This window comes from Andrena cerasifolii, chromosome 15, assembly GCF_050908995.1.
Source record: "Andrena cerasifolii isolate SP2316 chromosome 15, iyAndCera1_principal, whole genome shotgun sequence".
NCBI classification, from domain to species: Eukaryota; Metazoa; Arthropoda; class Insecta; order Hymenoptera; family Andrenidae; genus Andrena; species Andrena cerasifolii.
Genome location: NC_135132.1, coordinates 8158885 through 8177206, shown reverse-complemented (window position 1 = coordinate 8177206; position 18322 = coordinate 8158885). Strand labels below are relative to the sequence as shown.

General features: G+C 39.8%; 1 protein-coding gene and 2 long non-coding RNA genes across 4 annotated transcripts; 1 reads left to right on the top strand and 2 right to left on the bottom strand.

Moving 5' to 3' along the window:
- The first annotated feature begins 13 nt into the window (after positions 1-13).
- LOC143377130 (uncharacterized) lies at positions 14-482 on the top strand. Its single transcript, XR_013087245.1, has 2 exons — positions 14-148; positions 286-482. It is a non-coding gene; the product is annotated as an uncharacterized LOC143377130 (long non-coding RNA).
- On the bottom strand, positions 472-14687 carry Crh-bp (corticotropin releasing hormone binding protein). The gene is made up of 7 exons (XM_076828084.1): positions 14371-14687; positions 4863-4953; positions 4025-4185; positions 2617-2830; positions 2363-2541; positions 2045-2153; positions 472-1126 (listed from the first exon to the last, which is right to left on the bottom strand). The coding sequence occupies exons 1-7, from the start codon at positions 14485-14487 to the stop codon at positions 996-998; spliced, it is 1002 nt and encodes a 333-aa protein (XP_076684199.1). The 5' UTR covers positions 14488-14687; the 3' UTR covers positions 472-995.
- On the bottom strand, positions 6076-9046 carry LOC143377128 (uncharacterized). 2 transcript variants are annotated; one of them, XR_013087243.1, is made up of 3 exons: positions 8478-9046; positions 7747-8394; positions 6076-7625 (listed from the first exon to the last, which is right to left on the bottom strand). It is a non-coding gene; the product is annotated as an uncharacterized LOC143377128 (long non-coding RNA). The 2 variants fall into 2 exon arrangements; XR_013087242.1 differs by having other exon boundaries at positions 6099-7625; positions 7747-8014; positions 8247-9029.
- Positions 14688-18322: the final 3635 nt, after the last annotated feature.

Below are 18322 nucleotides of genomic sequence, written 5' to 3'. Positions count from 1 at the left end.
AGAAAAAAGGATAAAATCAGAAATCAACATAAAAATTGTATTAATTTGTTTATCAAAATTTTGCTTCCTGCACAAGATGGAGACTGTCTTACAGATTATAAAAATGCCTTTACTTTGTGTTTTAGGTAATTCACCTGTCCGGAATCGCGTAAGTCTCTCACATTTATATTTTTAACTTTTTTTCCTATAAATATATTTAAAATTTTCTTTTTGCGCATTAAAGTCAACGAAATGACGCTAAAAAATTGAAACAATAATTATCTCTATATTCATTTATTATTTCAGAATATGCGTTTGAAGAAGGGTCTGATTCTGGACTGTTGAGGGTAACCTACCCCCTTAAATACTTGCATGATTTTTATTCATTGTATTCGCCGAGAAAAAAAAACCTGAATGTTGCCGAATTTTGCGGCGTGATGACCCCTTAAGCATACGTGCTAAAGAAGTATTATAACAATAAATAAGTATAAATCCAGGAATAATCAACGTTTATTTAGTTCACTCGTTAAAAGAAATTGGCACGCTTTAATCGATCTGTTGCATTGTAATAGCGTCGCATCCTACAAGAATACAAATCCGAGGCCTTTCCCTAGTGTTCTAAAACGTTTCAGCGAAATGCTTCACTACGCAGAGAAGCCTACACATCCAACAGGTATCGGGTTGATTTATCACAGGTCGCCCGCGTATCAAGCCGTGGATGCTTCGTTTAAATAAAACATACCTTACGCTCGGTATAATTTCATCTACAAAACTAGCTCAGTCTATGAAATTACAATAAATAATAATAGTAATGAAGGTCCAAGTATGATGAGAGAAACAACCGAGTCGGGGTGTCGCAATGGAGGAACTCAGTTCGTCATGCTTTACCGGATAAAATGAGTATGGCCGTGTAGAAGGAATGGCTAAAGTCTGGGAGCTTTGCTGGTTCGTTTGCAATTGAATCCACAGTGAAGTTCTATAACAAGCAACGACACTGAAAATTTACGATCTGGCAATTAAAGATTCAGATTCGCGTCGAGCAGCTCATCTTTCAGGGGCTGAATCTGCACGGTCACTGAATTCTCGAAGGAGCCACTCGATATTAAACGCACTGAGGTGACACTGTACTCCACGAGCTCGCGGTAGTCTGCAATCAAACGCATTCATTCATAATTAGCGATGGCAAATTATTTTAGAGAATTTGTTACATGTTAATTAACTAACTACGTGTTAATGCTTAAAGCGGTATACAGGTTTTCAGTTTCTACTTTGCATTTAAACTGAAACTTTCATTCTCCAACTTCACTTCAATTCATTTTAAGAGGAGAAATTGTTCTTCCCTTGATTTCTTCAGCAGTTCCACTGTTAAATACTACAGTGGGTGGCCAAATTATTACACTCAAACAAAAAGGTTTGAGATTTTGTATCTCTGCGAAAAATGGTCGCAAAAAAATATTTAAAAACCGCATTTCAATACTTGAAGTTTCTAGTTCTTGAATCAAGGACTCAAATTTTGTTTCATCCATTGCGATACTGGTGTATAAGTTTAAAAAATTTTTGCCTAGTTTGAAAGTATACACGGGCCAAAAAAAATTTTTTTTGGTAAATTCAACGAAGAGCTCTTGTAGAGCAAACATTTCTCTTTAATTTCGTTTCTTTTTGGTTTTGTTGTACGATTTTTATTGACCGAGTTATTCGCGATCAGAGCAAGAAAGGTACTTTTCCCTTTGAACACCTATAACTTGCGAACTCATGATCGTAGACAAATTTTCGCGAGTGTTTTGGAAAGCTAAGTTTCAGAAGCTTTAGTTGCCAACTTAAGATTCTTTTTTTAATCGTATTAAATCCATTGTAAAATAATACCAATAGAGCCACCCTCTGTAGTATCGAAACTGATTTCCGATTGCACTTAAGGTGTACGTGATAGCAAGCAGACCAAGATCTCTCGAGTTGATTAAGAAGATAATATTAATTGAATGGTTATCGAAGTCCACGTAGGAGTCTGTACAAAGCTACTTCCCAGTGGAAGTCGTTAGTTTCAACCAGAAATTATTAATTCTGTTACCTGGTTTAGAGTCCATCCCGCAAATAGAATCAACAATCTGAACTTTAGACGTGTCCAAACTGTAACTGCCCCCAATTACTACTTGATCGTGTGGGTTCGTCTCGTCGCACTGAAAACGAATGAAACATTTCACATGAAATTCACTTTGCGAATTATCACGGTGAAAATCGGCTAGCGAAGCGCATCAATTTAATCCTGATCAAAAAGAGAAGCGTACTCCAATTCCGATAACTACTTCAACTGTTATTCTGAGTAAAAAGGGACTCTTTATTACTTCAGCGAACGTTTTAGATTTCTATGTAATGTGTAGTTACACACTTTCCGCAGTGTTCCAGTCTCAGTGGCTCGACCGGAGCCAAACAGGTTCAAGACTCCAACCCCGAGAGCTATAACTTGCACGGTTCCTGGGTACAGGGCGATGTAAGTGCAATTTATGTGCCTGCCATAGTTGCGGAGGGTGAATGGCTCGCTTAAGCTGGCTGCGAGGACATTGCAAGCTGTGAAAGCATCGACAATGATTAGTATATGAAGTGTTAATAAGTGTCCTGTTAAAAATGATTCTATATACTCACGTCTAGGGTTCTTGACGAACCGAGCCAGGACTGTGAAACCTTTTCCAGGTTTTGGGATCCTGTATCGAATGACAGCGATATTCTGCGAGCTCAGAAACGTTCTCCTCAGCCCCATATTCTTGCCGCAGAACTCATCGTTCCTTTGCTTCAGTGGCAGTCGATGGTCCATTTCGCTGGGAAATACTTCACCGTTCAGTTCCCAGCCATCCACAACCTGGAGAAGAATAAAAAGCCTAGTGATGATCATATCCTTTCTCTCTGCGATGGAAGCACACTTTATTTATTATTTTTATTATTTATTATTTTTTCCTGTGTTTAAAACAGGGTGGGGTTTTTTTTTCAAGCTTATTTCGCTGCTTATATTGCCCAACGCGAACTATAGTCCTAGCTTTTTCCCTCCTCTCTCTCCTTCGGGTCTCAGCAGTAGCAGCGCACCGGGAGAAAGGTGTTTTTGTTGTTGGATGGTCACCCATCTTTCCCCAGTACACCGCCCGTGATGTTTGACTTCGGTGATCAACGAGACCTGTGTTTTCCATCACGGCCACCGCCCGCTGGTCACACTTTATTTAAATATCGATACTTGCGCACAGCCTTGTTTATTTTTAACTACGCTTCTTTCATATTCAATCAATTCTTTTATATTATATTCGCGACACTGGAAAAGCAATGATAAATATTTAAAAAAAAATAAAGCCTATGGGGCATAAATTCCTATATCTTAAAATACTATTGAAAGAACGTAGTTTTTAATACTATCCATAATTTATACCGAATTTGCCAATTTGTTATAAAAAAATTATGCTAGAAATTTGTTGAAATTCTCAAAGAAACTTTGAAAGTTTCACAACCTTCATCCCTTCTCTGGTTGCAAAGGAATCTACATACACTTCAACTTCGCGTACCATTTGATGAATATTTATGTGTTTCATTTGATTTTTGTAAGTTGTATTTAGTACTAGCTTAAAGCACCCGGCGTTACCCGGGTAGAACTCTGATTGTCACGGAGTGTCAAGGGGGTGAAATAAGGGCGAAGGGGTGGGATGTTCAGCTTTCATGGTATTCCATATTTAATTATGGAAAATTTCGTCCAGAAGAGTTGAAAAAATCGGGATGAAAAGTATCCCATATGTTATTCCTGGTACTAGACTACGTGTATACAAAATTTCAGAAAAAAACAAACATTCAAATATCCAAACATCCAAACACACTTTCGCGTTTATTATATTAGTAGGATTATAATATCTTTCAAACTGATAAATAGTTTTTTTTTGCGATATTAACAATTCGTCCCAAAGTTTGATCTCCAATGTTTATCAACTTAACATAATTGCACAGCGTAGAATAATGATTAAATGAAAGGACCATTTACTATTTAAACGAAAGGACCTATTTTAATAGTTTTGTTTACCGAGACTAGTGCATGGTGTTCGCAAGGTACATCAAAGCTGATAAAATTGATCTCCACTTTCTGATCAGGGTCAGCCAAGAAATAAACGCCACAGACTTCCTCGTCGTCGGTCTTCGCGGTGTAGATAAAGGATCCTGGCTCCGACGTAACGAACATGCAGTCTGCAAGGCAAATAAAATCGCGCAGGTATAATAAAAACTGATCCCATGCTTTAAGTGGGTACAACCGTTTGAAAGTGTCAAAAATCGGATTTTTTTTTACATATTTTCATAGAATGATGAAAATATAATGTTATAAGATTCCACATGGACCTACGGCGCCTTTTTTATTCCGATTCTCCGTTTATTATTTATAAAGAAAAAAGTGAACTTTTCTCTTCGAAAAATCTAACAAAATGTAAAAAAATCTATAAAATGTATATATTTGCTGAGCCTTCAAACGGGTATACCACCCCCTCAAGGGGAATTCTATTTTTGAGCTAAAATTGTGAGGCAATTTTCTTATGTAACAAAAGAAGTATATAACTTATCGGTATTCTGGTTTACTAAACTGAAGCTTCACATGTATAAACTAAACGCTGTTTCAGATTATATATTTATTATTAAAAATTAATATAAAAAAGCTACAGCTTCTTCAAAGAGGCATAAAAACATGCTCCAAATTTCAGGTGAATCGAATCGCTAGTTTCTCCAAAAAGAATACTCAAATTTTGCTGTGTCTTTAGCCCAAAAAATAGCATTCCCCTTTAAGAAAAATGGCACAGGAAAGTAGGTACAATAGGGCACAGTATTTTTAAAGAACTGTTTTGAAAGCAGATGTGCTGAGGAATTATATTCACCTGTGATGGGCTTAAAACGCGAGTAGGAGCTCAGCAAGCCATCCTTCAAGCTTGAGCGATAGAAGTCCTTCGCAAAATGATCTCCAGGAAGCTGGAAAATTGAGAAAACCTTTCAGAGAATGAAATAAAACAATAGAATAAACGCACCTGCGGACAAAAATATAAATATGCCCCAGCTCAATTTATTGTCTCTCCCATCAATGCGAAGCAAATCCAAAAATCCAATACTCGCTCCAATTGATTTTGTTCACAGGGGAGCGCGCGTGACGTGGAAAAACGAATTGTAAAAGTGGAGAACAATATCCGCCCTTTTCTGTATCCTCTTTCAAAGAACCAAAGTTTTTCTACAATAACAATTTCACAAACAGACTCTGCAGAGCAATCGGCACTCCACAGTCGAAACAAGCCTCTTTTTTAAATGCAGAACTATCCCCCTTGAATATAAATCCACCCTTGGGGAAGAGATATTTAAAGGAATATATTCATGAGTGGAGTCGCAGAAATTGGATCTCCGCCGAATAATCACTCTGCATTGTTCTACGCCCCTGTCCCCCAAAACAATTACAATTTGCATGGGATTTGTCGCTAAAAATACGTTTGATTTTTAGCGTAGCGTCCACGTCGACGCGCCGATACCTGAAACGTCCATTTCCTCGAGTGGCAGTCTATGGAAATATCTATCGACAGACGGATATTACTTAGCGATAGTGGGATGCTGATCACCATCTCTCTTCATCCCCAGAGAGCCACGAAACGTAATTAAGCGTTCTCTGCTTGCAATTAGGGAAAGAACTCCGCAACTATTTTCAGTCAATCTCCCAATGCTGGGTTAAAGAAGAAGCTCAGGAAGATCGTGGCCCCTGCGAAGGGGGCAGGAAGTAGGACTGGGACTATTCGAATATTTTATAAGTATTCGAATACTCAAATATTCGAATAATAACATTCGAATATTTTATAAGTATTCGAATACTCAAATATTCGAATAATAACATTCGAATACTCAAATATTTGAATAATAACACTCGAATACTCAAATTTTCGAATACTCAAATATTCGAATACTCAAATATTCGAATAATAACAATCGAATACTCAAATACTCGAATAATAACATTCGAATACTCAAATATTCGAATAATAACATTCGAATACTCAAATATTTGAATAATAACATTCGAATACTCAAATATTCGAAGTTTATTCGTAGCATTCGTATTCTTGTAAAATATTCGAATATTAAATTATTCGAATAATCCCAGCCCTACTATTCGAATATTTAAGTATTCAAATAGTATTCGAATACTTCAGTTGCTCAATTATTTGGCGAATATAATTCGAATATCCAAGTATCCAAATACTATTCGAATACCCAAGTATCCAAATACTATTCGAATATCCAAGTATCCAAATACTATTCGAATATTTAAGTATTCGAATACTATTCGAATAGTATTTGGATACTTGGATATTCGAATTATATTCGCCAAATAATTGAGCAACTGAAGTATTCGAATACCGAAAAATTCGACAATTAGTCCCAGCCCTGGCAGGAACTATAACAGAGCCGTGAAATTTCTTCTCGCCGCTGACGATTCACCGAAGAATGGCAGGAGGTGTCTTACAGGAACGTTAATGGACCGAGGGAATTATATTCCCCGAGAAGCTGTTTCGCCCTTGCTGCCCGCAGAATGAAATGCAGCGAATTGGCCCGCTGGCGGGCAATAATAGAGAAACTTGGGAAGCTTCAGAAGTTTCACAATCTTCATCCCTTCCCGGGTTGCAGAGAAATTTACATACACTTGCCTCCCTAGCTAAACTTCAGCTGGGAGCTAATAAAACTGACGGGAACGATTTCGTCAAGGGAAGAGGCGAAGCAGTGGTTGCGCCTCAAAGGGTTGGCCAAACAAGCCTCGCCCTGGTCCGCGAAGGAGCAGTCGCCGACTAGATTATCCAGATGAAGGCGAGTTACGCGTTAATATCGAGCCGCCGAGGATCTGTTGGATTCGCTGCTGGGAAAAGTGAAACTTGTTATAATGGAAACGTGACCGAGCGTTGTGTAATCTAGCCGGATTCAAAGGGCGGTGCGGTAATAACGTCCCTGGCACGTTATCAGGGCAGTTTCATTATGGTGCGTTTAGACTAATGGAACGAATGCTCGGCTGCCCTCCGCTTCGACAAAATTCATGCTCGTTCACTGTAAACGGCAATCGAACAATGTTCGCGTCGAATGCGAGCGAATTCCTCACACATTCAGCGTTTGTTTATAAAATGAAACGAGCGAATTCCACAACGTTCGGCGAATTTTTTACCGAGCATAAACGAATGCTCCTTTAGACTTGAATTTTGAGCATTCGTTCCTTTGGTCTAAACACACCTTTAGAGATGAAGTAGCAATTTGTCAGTTAATAAAGATTAGCTTCCTCTTGAAGAAAGTACAGAATGGTAAAGGGATGTTGTGATAATAATCCTTTTTATGAAAGATAAAGAAATTATAAAGCTACTCGACAAATTGTTACTTCTTATAGTAGAGTCTTAGAGTTAATCCCTTGACCAATTAGCCTCGAGGCTTCTGTCGCCGCAGAAAGTAGCCAGTTAAGGTCTGTGCCATAATAACTTGCTGCTGTTCTGCTGATCATAAACGTGCCCTTAATTGTCCATTTGTCGTTGCAGCGCTCTTAGTGCTTTGAAAGCAATTCCTGAGTTATTGGAGTGAGTCCTGTATCCCAGTGCGCTTTCTATTGTTCAGAACAATCCACTGCTGCCCTGCAAAATTCTCCATATGAATAGCTGTTGCAACCTTTGGAAGTTTCGTTTCTACTCGGGGTTGGAAGAAGCAAGAGTTTAGAGACTACTGTTCTGTTACCAGGGTGTGCTGGCAGCGTACCTTTTAAAATTAGTGAGATGAAGCTGTGGGCATCCAGTTTTAAATTATTATTTTTTTATTGAGTATAAAATTTAGTAAAAATGAATTATCTTGTTGCGAGGATATTTAAATGAGAAGTTCGTGATAGGTGGCTGAGTTTCGTGAATTTTTCCACCAGCATAGATCTCAAAAGTTGCAGAGGAGGGTATCGAGGTCCGGTGGTCAATAACGCTGCCGCTGCGACTCTAATAATAATCGTTCGCGAAGCGAATTGATAGAGCTTCAACCCCTGAAATAAAAATAGATATAATCGTGACGAAGTGAGAAGAATTATTAACGATTTCCTCGATGATTAATTGAGGAACTCGGAAGAATTAAAGATACCAAGGAACAATTGAAAGTAATTAAATGCAGTTATAAAGACGTTAACGATTTTGGTAATTTGAATTTTAAGTGGTACTCGAATATCTCCCGCGAAAATCTTGCGCAGACATTTGAATTTTTAAAACCGTTACGCTGACTATGGTGGAAAGTCGTCACATCCGGCTTGGACTCTCAACTGACCAACTACTTCCGCCTTAACGATCTTTTGACGCGTAGCGACATCTTGCGAGAACAATTTTATATTAAATCCTTGTTTGGCTGTTTTAAAGTCAGCGCTGGATATTACTATTGAAACAAAGAAATTGATCAAATATGAAAACTACTTAATTATAATTAGAAGTAACAGTTACGATTGTAAAGCACTTTACTTTAAACAAACAATACGAATTTATGAAAGTGTTTTTTTTTGCGAAATAATCCTTTTCCCTTTACGACCTCGTGACATAATTTCGGCATTCTGGCAAATAATTCTCCAATTCTGTACGGTCTAATATCGCCTCCATGCAAATATTTACAAAAGATCGGTTTCAGATAGTACTTTTTGTTCTTACGAGGAGCCTGTTTTGTAAATTAACCTTTCCTTCTAAAGAATATTCGTGATGTAATTGCAATCTTAAATCACACTTATATTATTTTAATGCGCAACTGCAATATTTCTAATAAAACAACTGCACATGCATGAAAAAGCTCCAAACTTTTGAGCAGCAACGAACGTCAGAGATTCCTTCGATTTTCGATATTCATACACATAGGAAACCGCGGTGATTCGATACCATAACCTCAACTTTCCTCTATTCGCCTATGCGCGGGGGTGGGGGTTTGAATAGAGTCGTTCGAGAATCGATAATCATAAGCCGCGATGCGTTTCGATATTTGAAACGCTTGTAGTTGATTCATTGTTACGAAGGCTTTTTATCCGAGCGAAAATAATATTTCTATAGAAAATCTTATTCGCGAATCATTTATAGAACCGAGCTCGAGCTCGACAATGAAATTTTACGTAGTTCGTATAAACAATCGATGCTATCGATTATTGGTATTTTCAGATCCACTCAAATTCCCGCCATCTGCCCACTATTTGAGGTTATACTCGAACAACCTTAATACCCTATTGATTCTATTATCCAGTGATCAGTTTGCTTATTATATTTTCCAGGTTAAATAGAATGTTTCCCAGCTGGAGTTTAAATACCAAAAGCTAACCTGAAATTGAGGGACCAAGTGGAAAACAGGCACGTGCCACGGTACTGTAAGTTCGCATGAAAATAAGTTTTATGAGAAATAATTTTCCCAGGAAATTTGGTACTAAATTGGTAATTAGTTTAACTGGTAATTGAATTATATAGTAAATGGCAACTGCTACAACAATTCCACTGCTACATTTAGCCCGTTTTTAGTGAACTACCTCTTCCATTTCCCGGGGGAAAAAATTGGCCCCTCGGAACGTTTGCCACCTGGGCCATTTTCCTTAAATCCGAAACAGGAAGTGTGCGGAAATTAATTTGCAGCGGAAGTGGCGGCGCACCACCGAATACAGTGATCGCTTGATTGACGTAGTACCTTTCCACGCGACGCCAGTTTTAAATTTACATTTGCATCGTGTACTTTTGAATATTACATTTCCATACCACTTTCCCATTTCCCCCTCCCTTCCGAGGGAGGGGGGGGGGAGGGGCCGTTTCTGTGGGCCGTAGCTCTCGGTGGTTTTCGGAGCCTTCGAATCCTTTTTCGTTCAATTTAACGATCGAAGAAACTTGGCCGCCGTGGAACAATAGTCGCAAGGTGAATCCGTGTCATCGCAAATATTTACTGCGGCTGTTCCGCTGTTTGCCTCTCGATTACGTGCTCTTAATCGATCGTAAATCACCGTCAGCGTATTAATTAACGCGTAATAATTGTAATCGTCGCGCTTCGAATTGGTCCAAACGCGATACCTGACGCGTCAGTCTTCTCTGCGTGCTTCTTTACACCTGGCTACGTAATACTGTACGACTGAGGGGCTGATTGGAAAAGGGAGACCTGTATAGATTTTTGTTGCTCTTGTAATAGGTCTGGTGCCACCAATTTGTAGCACAGTGGAATGTGCTGTTTTCCGAACAGAAGCAAATTAAAATTCCTTGATGTTGAAAGCAAAATATTAAAAAAATATTGAAGAAAATACCTAAGGCCCAGGAAAAAAGGCCCAAAAGGCCCATGCCACTCTGTATGCTCCAATTTATCAATTATTTAGTTGTGATGGAAGTGAAGAGGGACGAAGAACATATTGATGAAGAGTTGGATTAAATAAAATTTGTTGTACAGTTGAGACGCAAATAATAATATCCACTTTTTTCGTGAATCGAAACTCTCGAAAGCCACATAAGAAAAAGTATAAAATCGTTCGCAGTGTACGCTGTTAATTTTGTATTTTTTTTTGGTACCATTAAAGTGGACGATTTTTTAAACATTTGACTGTGAAAGTTGGTCGTCATTTTTTGGCGAATTTGGTTTCGCTCGATTTCATTAAAAGTTTGTATGTACAAAATAGAATTAGACTGAAGTAATGACAACTGTGTGGAGCAGCGAAGTCAAACGAAACACAGTTATTATTTTCAAAAGTTAACGAAGGCGAAATCAATATTATTGACTAACGAATACCCATTTATTTCCATAAAACGTCCTCGTGACAAAATAATAAATATAAAACACCGTTGCCAATTAACCCAAACGAAAAAGAAGGGTTTGTCGGTTTTTAAAAACCGGGTTTAAAACCCGTTCTTTTTATAAATTTGTAAAATTCGAAAACCGGTTTAACTGATTTTTGGGGAATAATGGAATTCGAAAACCGGTCTTCTGAATGGTCGGTTTTTGTATAAACCCTACTAAAAAGCTTCTAAAAAACGTCCCCACTCATTTGTCTCTGTAATCTCCATGAACCACAGTAGAACTTTCTTAATTCAAGTTCTATTAAACCACATTTCCAGTTGAGCATTCTTCCCTGACCACCCTCCAAGATCGATTAATCAAGATCACCATCTCCTTACACATTATTACAGTGACCTCGTATAATGTTCCCGGTCCTGTTAGATCCACCTAGCGAACCGATCCCCTCGAGCCTCTCCAGGACCACCGATGCCAATAATATTCCTACAACATCACTCGCAAAGTCCCTGCACCGTCCCAAGTTACCTTGCCAGCTGTAGCGCCCAAGTACAGTGGCATTTCTGCATGTTACCCGACCGTACATAAATTGCGTTTACACTGACAACAAGCAATTTCACTTTGCAGGTCGCCAGACCTAACGCCGCCTTCGATAAGGGGCTTTGGGACGCGCGAAAGATTGCGGAGCGTCCGCCTCGGAATCTTTGCTGGGAGGAATAATATTTTCGCGAAGGTCCACGGTGATCCAGCAACTACTACTTGTCACCACTTAGCACTCCTCGATACTTCCTTGTCTTTTTTAAACATTCTAAAATTAAATCCCCGAGGATTACTCAGAGAATCGCGGAGCTAAAGCAGAGGAGAATCGTACACCTCTCGAGGTGTACCGTAAGTAGGTAGAAGACGAAGTTCCCCGTTGCACGCCTGCGGCACAGCGGTTCGCAAGCGTTGATCTTCAGCGCGGAGAAGTCGATTTCTCTTTGTTCAGCCGGGCGGGCGAGAGGTAATCTGATTAACGAAGAGGAATTGCGCCCCGACACCTACCTACGATTCTCTGGGATCCCGTGGGGCAAATCGCTGGGGAATATTAAGGCGAGCCTTTCCGCAACCACGCCCTGTGGGATCTATCTACTCGGGGGCGCAAGGTGAGAATGATGATGAATTTTAATTATTGTTTATTATTGTTTTTCTGCCCAGAACACTGCCACTCGTGATACACACAGGGGGGGATGTGTTTCTCAAGCTATTTTTGCTGCTTATTTTTATTTTTACTGCTCTACCCTTTTTCTATAGATCATTATTTTTTTAGTCCCACTCTTTTTCTCTCTCCAATTCTTGGGTTTCTCAGACCAAATTATATATATATATTCTTTTTATCCTCCATCCTTTTAATTAATTAATACTATTATTTTAATTATAGGGGTGGGGGGGGGTAGGTAGCACAAACACCACTTTTCTTCTTCTTCTCTTCTTCTTTACTAAGGTCCCAGCAGCAAGAAGCACCCCGCTCCAGGAGAAGGAGAAAAAACCCCACAATACCACACCACTCCGGTCCGGTCACCCATCCCTGCCCAGAACGCCGTCCCGTGTGTTTGACTTCGGTGTTCGAATGAGAACCTGTGTATCCATCACGGCCACCGCCGCTGGTACTATGGTTTTTAGATACTACGGTATTGTGGATTCTGCAGCGAAGCATGTTGCGGACGCGGTTTCGCTGTTTTTGGTCGGGGGGAGCGGATGAAGCCTGTGTTGGAGGATGCAGTAAAGGGACACCTGACGGAGGCCTTACGTGTCTCCGGTCGCTTTGAAGTACACGTGCAGCTAATTGCTGCGACAGAGGGGGGAATGTAAGCATCGCCCGGATAATGATCGATGGAAACTTCGTTATTGATACCTTTTTTAGGGGCGCGAGGGAGTAATAGGAGCACAGCGAGATGCGTGCACTGGGGCGTGTAATTGTATCAGGGCGGAACGCAAAGTTCTCTGACTATAATGGCTTCCTAAATTTCAGTATCCTTTGGGTGCAATTCTTTTGCCGATTTTGCAATCTTATTTGCAGTTTTAAGGGTAAATTCGCCGGGAGATGGGGTCAAAATAGAATACATATTGACTACTGCATTTCTTTTGTCTTAAAATGTTGTTTAAAAACTCAGCAGGGTTTTTCAACCTTTCTCGAGTCGCGACCCCCTTTTATAATATCCAAATAACCTGCAACCCCCCGTATAAGGTAAATTTTATTTAAAAAAAAGAAAACGCATTGAAAATAAGTATTTCGGAATATAATTCTAACTAAATAATATTTAATTATCTTAACCCTTTAGTGCCAAACGTATCATATATGATACATTCCTTTCTTTTGCCATTTGCATTCGCAATTCGCTGTTTGGAACAGTTTAAGTAGTACATGTTTAGCGTAGTTTTATTCACTGAAAAAAGCTGGACATATCTGAACTCTGTCTTCATGGTTTTATGCATATTTTAACCACTAAAAAAAAAAAATTTTTTTTATATAAGTATATAAATTCAGGCCATTTTTAAAGATACAAGGAAAACGGAATATTTTTCCTTCAACGGGATCTAGGTGTGGGCACTAAAGGGTTACTACATATATCTAAAAAAAGGTAAAAATAACCACGACGACCCTCCAGAAAACACTTTGCGACCCCCAGGCTTCTATTTCATATTTTCTATTTCATAACAATCACTTGAGTTCACCACAAACGCAATACCCACGTCCATAATTATTTCTAATTTATCATTAAGGAGTAATAAAGTTTCCCAAGATATACATCGCAGCAGAGTCCTCCACCCCATAAAAGGAAGAACTAAAAATATTCCACTTCAACCCCACAGCGCACACGTAAATTAAAATTAAAACACCATCGCACACGCTGGGCCTCACAGGCCCATATCTCCAAATCTACGAATACCCGGATACTTTTGGGAAATAAATATTTTCAAACTTGCACTCAATCTTGATTAAGAGAAACATTTATAACACAATGAAATACTGAACAAACGGCACTTTAACACTAAGGGCCATTAATATCCGAATCTCTTTCAATATCATGAAAACAGGATTACAGAAAGCTACATAAGATATGGTAGCCAGAGTTGGGCAAAATGTAATCTAATTACAAATTACAATTAAAATATAATTGTGCCACCACTCTGGTGGTAGCGGAGACCGAGGAAAATTTGGACACTTTTAAAATTGCCTCCACAGTGTCATGATTACACTTCCAACTGTTTGTGCCATTTTCACCAAACAAAAAGAAACAGGCACAAACGAAACAGAGTTTAAAAACAGAGTTGCAAGAATCAGGGCACTATGGAGGCAATTTTAAAAATTCCAAAACTACCCCCGGTCTCCCCTACAATTTCTTTAAAAAGTCCCTTTTTTATCTCCAGTTAACTGTTCACTTGGGCCCCACGTGTGCACTGCAGGATTAAAGAAGCAGCCCTCCGCAACAAACTGCTGTTGAAAAAGGGCCCACCCAGGTACTTCCCCACAAAACAGTCTGCAAAGTCTCAAGCGCCTCCGACCTACTTAGCTCCACTTGATAACAGACTGAATCTTCCAGGGACCAGGCACGAGGAGGAAAGAAACGAGCACTGTACCTGTTGCTGATAGTGCTGATAGTCGGTGTTGCCTTTTATGATGGCGGAAGTGGCGTCCAAGAGACCAGCTACGATCAACAGCCTGGACAGCCAGCTCGGCGATCCATCCGACGTCATTATTCTCCCTTGAGTGGAGTTTGAGAAGCACGGGTGCCGCTTCGTCCTCTTCGTCGGCGCCGATTCACCCCAGGGACGCTCAGCAGGACGCGCGACTGGTCAGGACAAACTGCGGATTGTGTGGCGTCGCGACGCACGGCGTCCCTCTTATAGCAGCTAGTCCAGGCCGTGATTCGTCCACGCTGCGCATCCCCGAACGCTTGCAACTTCACTGGCGACGATAACGCTGATAACTCTCTCCCTCCCTCGCTCGCACCTGACCAGTTCCGCTGGAAACTTCTTTGCGGCAAAGTTTCGGGACCAGTTGCGCCGCCCACGGCTGATGGACGGTCACGCGGCGGGCGTGGGGATTGATCTTTTCGGCGGAAAAAGGGGAAGGTTTCGGAGAAGGGCCCTTTGGGGAGCGGAGGAGGGCTTCAGCTTGGAATTCGGGGGAGGATTCAAGGGCAGCTTGGAATTGGACATTCTGGCTTGGTTTGTGGATGATTGGTGAGATTTAAACTTTGAAGCAGGGACCGATCTAGGGGGTGCAAGCGGAGCAACGGCCTGCGGGCCCAATTTAGGGGCGGCAAAATTTGTTGATTCGTCATTTATGAATATTAATTTTTTTGTAGAACTAAAGGCTTTTGTTATCCATCAAACACCCTCTGTCACTGTCAAAAAGGAACAGGTGGTGAACAGGAAAGTAAAGAGTTTACTAAAAACGGGGTACATGTGTAGAAAAGTTTGGAAAAAAATATAGTGTTTGGATAAAATTAGAATTTTTTATATTTATATTTTAAAAGTAGCTTTACTACTCGGCTTCGACCGAAATTTAGATTCTGATTTTATAAAAAAAAAAAATTATTTTTTGTGAAAATAGTGAAATTTCGTGACCCAAGTGTTTACCGTTCGAAAGTTTTTAGGCGACAGACAAACACACAAACACTTTCTGCTTTATATGTTAGGATAATTATTTATAGTTAAATATAAAGGGCGGCAGAAATCATTTTGGCCCCGAGCGGCGGAAGAGCCAGATAGGGCCCTGTTTAGGGGCGGAGATGTGGTATGTGTGCACTTTGACTGTTTTGGTATCAGAGTTTGGATAGTGCACTTCGATGTTACGAGTACATAGGTTCCTGGTGGGAAGCTGGAGTTTGTAATTAGTTGGGGGTTTAAGGACACCTTAGAAGTGCAATGCTTGCTTTAAGGTTTGAAGCGCCTGGTAATTGCTTCTTCAATGCTGGTGATGTAAATACGAAATGCTGAGAGTGCGTAACAATTTGTGGTGAATGTAGTAATTCACGTTGCTGTTTTATTTAAACGCGAAGTTAATATATCGATCGGTGCAAATGCTATACAGTTTTGGATTTTGTGTTTTAACTTTGGGAGCAGTGGCGAATTTAACGGACGACGATGAGCATTTGTCGCCTGGGCCCCTGCTCAGAAGGCCCATCCAGGGCCCCCCTTAAAAAATGATGATTTTATCCAAACACTATACTTTTTTCTGTATTACTACATTTAGCTTGTTTTTAATAAACTACCTCTTCATTTTCTCGAAAAATGGGCCCCTGTCCAAAAGGCCCCACTAAGGCCCTATTTTAAAAAAAAATATGATTTTATCCAAACACCATATATTTTCTATACACTTATCCCGTTTTTAGTAAACTACCTCTTCATTTTCTCGAAAAATGGGCCTCTGCTCAGAAGGCCCCCCTAAGGCCCTATTTAAAAAAATTATGATTTTATCCAAACATTATATTTTTCTTCTATACTTTCCAATACACTTATCCCGATTTTAGTAAAGTACCTCTTCATTTTCCAGAAAAAGGCCCCTCGGAACGTTCGTCACCTGGGCCCTTTTCCAAATCCGTCACTGTTTGCGAGAGAATTTAATTCATACGCACACTTGAATGTTTCTTGAACTATTGTAAAGCCTCTTTTTTGGCTGTTATTTTGCCAGCCAGCGTTCAGTGACGTTTTTGCGGACCAGCATGAGTACCCACGTAATCCCCGAGTAACACGATATTTCGATAACGCAGTTTCGTTGTAACAGGATCGAAAAATAGTGACGAGTTTTCGTCCGCGCAATCCCTGGCCATTAAGCTGCTTTCCATGTAAAATGAAACTTAACGACATCGCAGAACACTTGGATTCTCTGTATCATTGTACATATTCCTCTCCCTCTGCGCTTGTGATATAACAAAGAATTACACCTCCAACCATAGAAGACGTAAATTAAATTCAGTTCAGTGAAATTAATGAGCTTCTGTCATCATGGGAACACAGCTGATAACAAAGTTGAAAGTTATGTTTCAGCTGCAGTTGCAAACAGAGCGGAGGAGGAGCGAGCCCAGACATTTATACCTGATTACTTCACACTTGAAGAGTTTATAATGTGCATACAAACAATGATACATAACTGTGACTCCCTATTCTAACGTGCTGCCTCACTTTTGCTCGCAATCTCATACACAACAACTGCATTCCATTTATAAGATTCTATCCACTGAAGAAACTATATTTCTTCACTGATAAATAAATAGGTTCATTCTATCATCAAACCCTCCTGGAACTTCACCCCATTTTTAAATTCCTCCCTCAAACTCTGTAGACTTCAGAGTGCTCTGCCATCTTCAAATTCTTCCCTGAATTTATGTTACAGATTTTAATTGCTCCACCCACAAATTGCCCTTCAAAGCGTCCCTCTATGTCCAAGAAGCATTTGTGCCCAACGTTCCATTTCTTTTATTGCACTGTCAGATGATGGACAACACCTTTAACGTCTCCTTCCTTTTGTTCTACTTCTGCTCGCCTTGTTCCCAAGAAGAGAAAGGAGTTGTTTACCCTCGTTAACAAGTAAGCTCGTCACCGGGCGCTGCAATATAAATTTACCTCCCGCAGGAGCAGAACAACGTTCCCACCGGCTCGGCTACAGCGCAAACAATGAGCGATCGTAGGTGAGAAAGCGGAGGGTATACATATGCCAAATGTTACGACGTGGGCGCTTGCGTTTCTTTTCCCCCCTCTACCCTCCGCAGGCCGGGATCAATTAAGGCCTCTGGCCGTGATGTTTACCCGAACGAGTAATTGCTGCGGGATGTACCGATTGCGGACGGGGTATTTTTGGAGGAAACATTCTCTTCCGGTCAATTACATACGCTCTTCTAATTCCGCTTGGCTTGTCCCTTCGCCGTGGTCGCGTTGCAGTTCCTTTATTTGATTAGGTGCTGAAGATACTTGGATGTAAATTTCTGTACTGCTCTCCGCTGGTTTCTTTTATGCTTGGAGGGAGCTTGGAAGCTTCTTTATGTAACTAAATTACCTTCTGAAAGATTTATTTTATCATTAATGGGTGCTCTGGATTTTTCTTCTATCTTTGAGATGCTCTCTGAGGCATTCTTTACCCTTAAGTTGGTTTCTGAAGCTTTAGTTTACCTTTTAGTTGGTTTTTGAAGCTTTAATTTACCTATAAGTTGGTTTTGGAGCTTTATTTTACCTTTAAGTTGGTTTTTGAAGCTTTAGTTTACCTTTAAGTTGGTTTTGGAGCTTTATTTTACCTTTAAGTTGGTTTTTGAAGCTTTATTTTACCTATAAGTTGATTTTGGAGCTTTATTTTACCTTCAAGTTGGTTTATTAATGCTTTATTTTACCTTTAAGTTGGTTTTTGAAGCTTTATTTTACCTATAAGTTGGTTTTGGAACTTTATTTTACCTTCAAGTTGGTTTTTAAAGCTTTATTTTACCTTTAAGTTGGTTTTGGAGCTTTATTTTACCTTTAAGTTGGTTTTTGAAGCTTTAGTTTACCTTTAAGTTGGTTTTTGAAGCTTTATTTTACTATAATTTGGTTTTGGAGC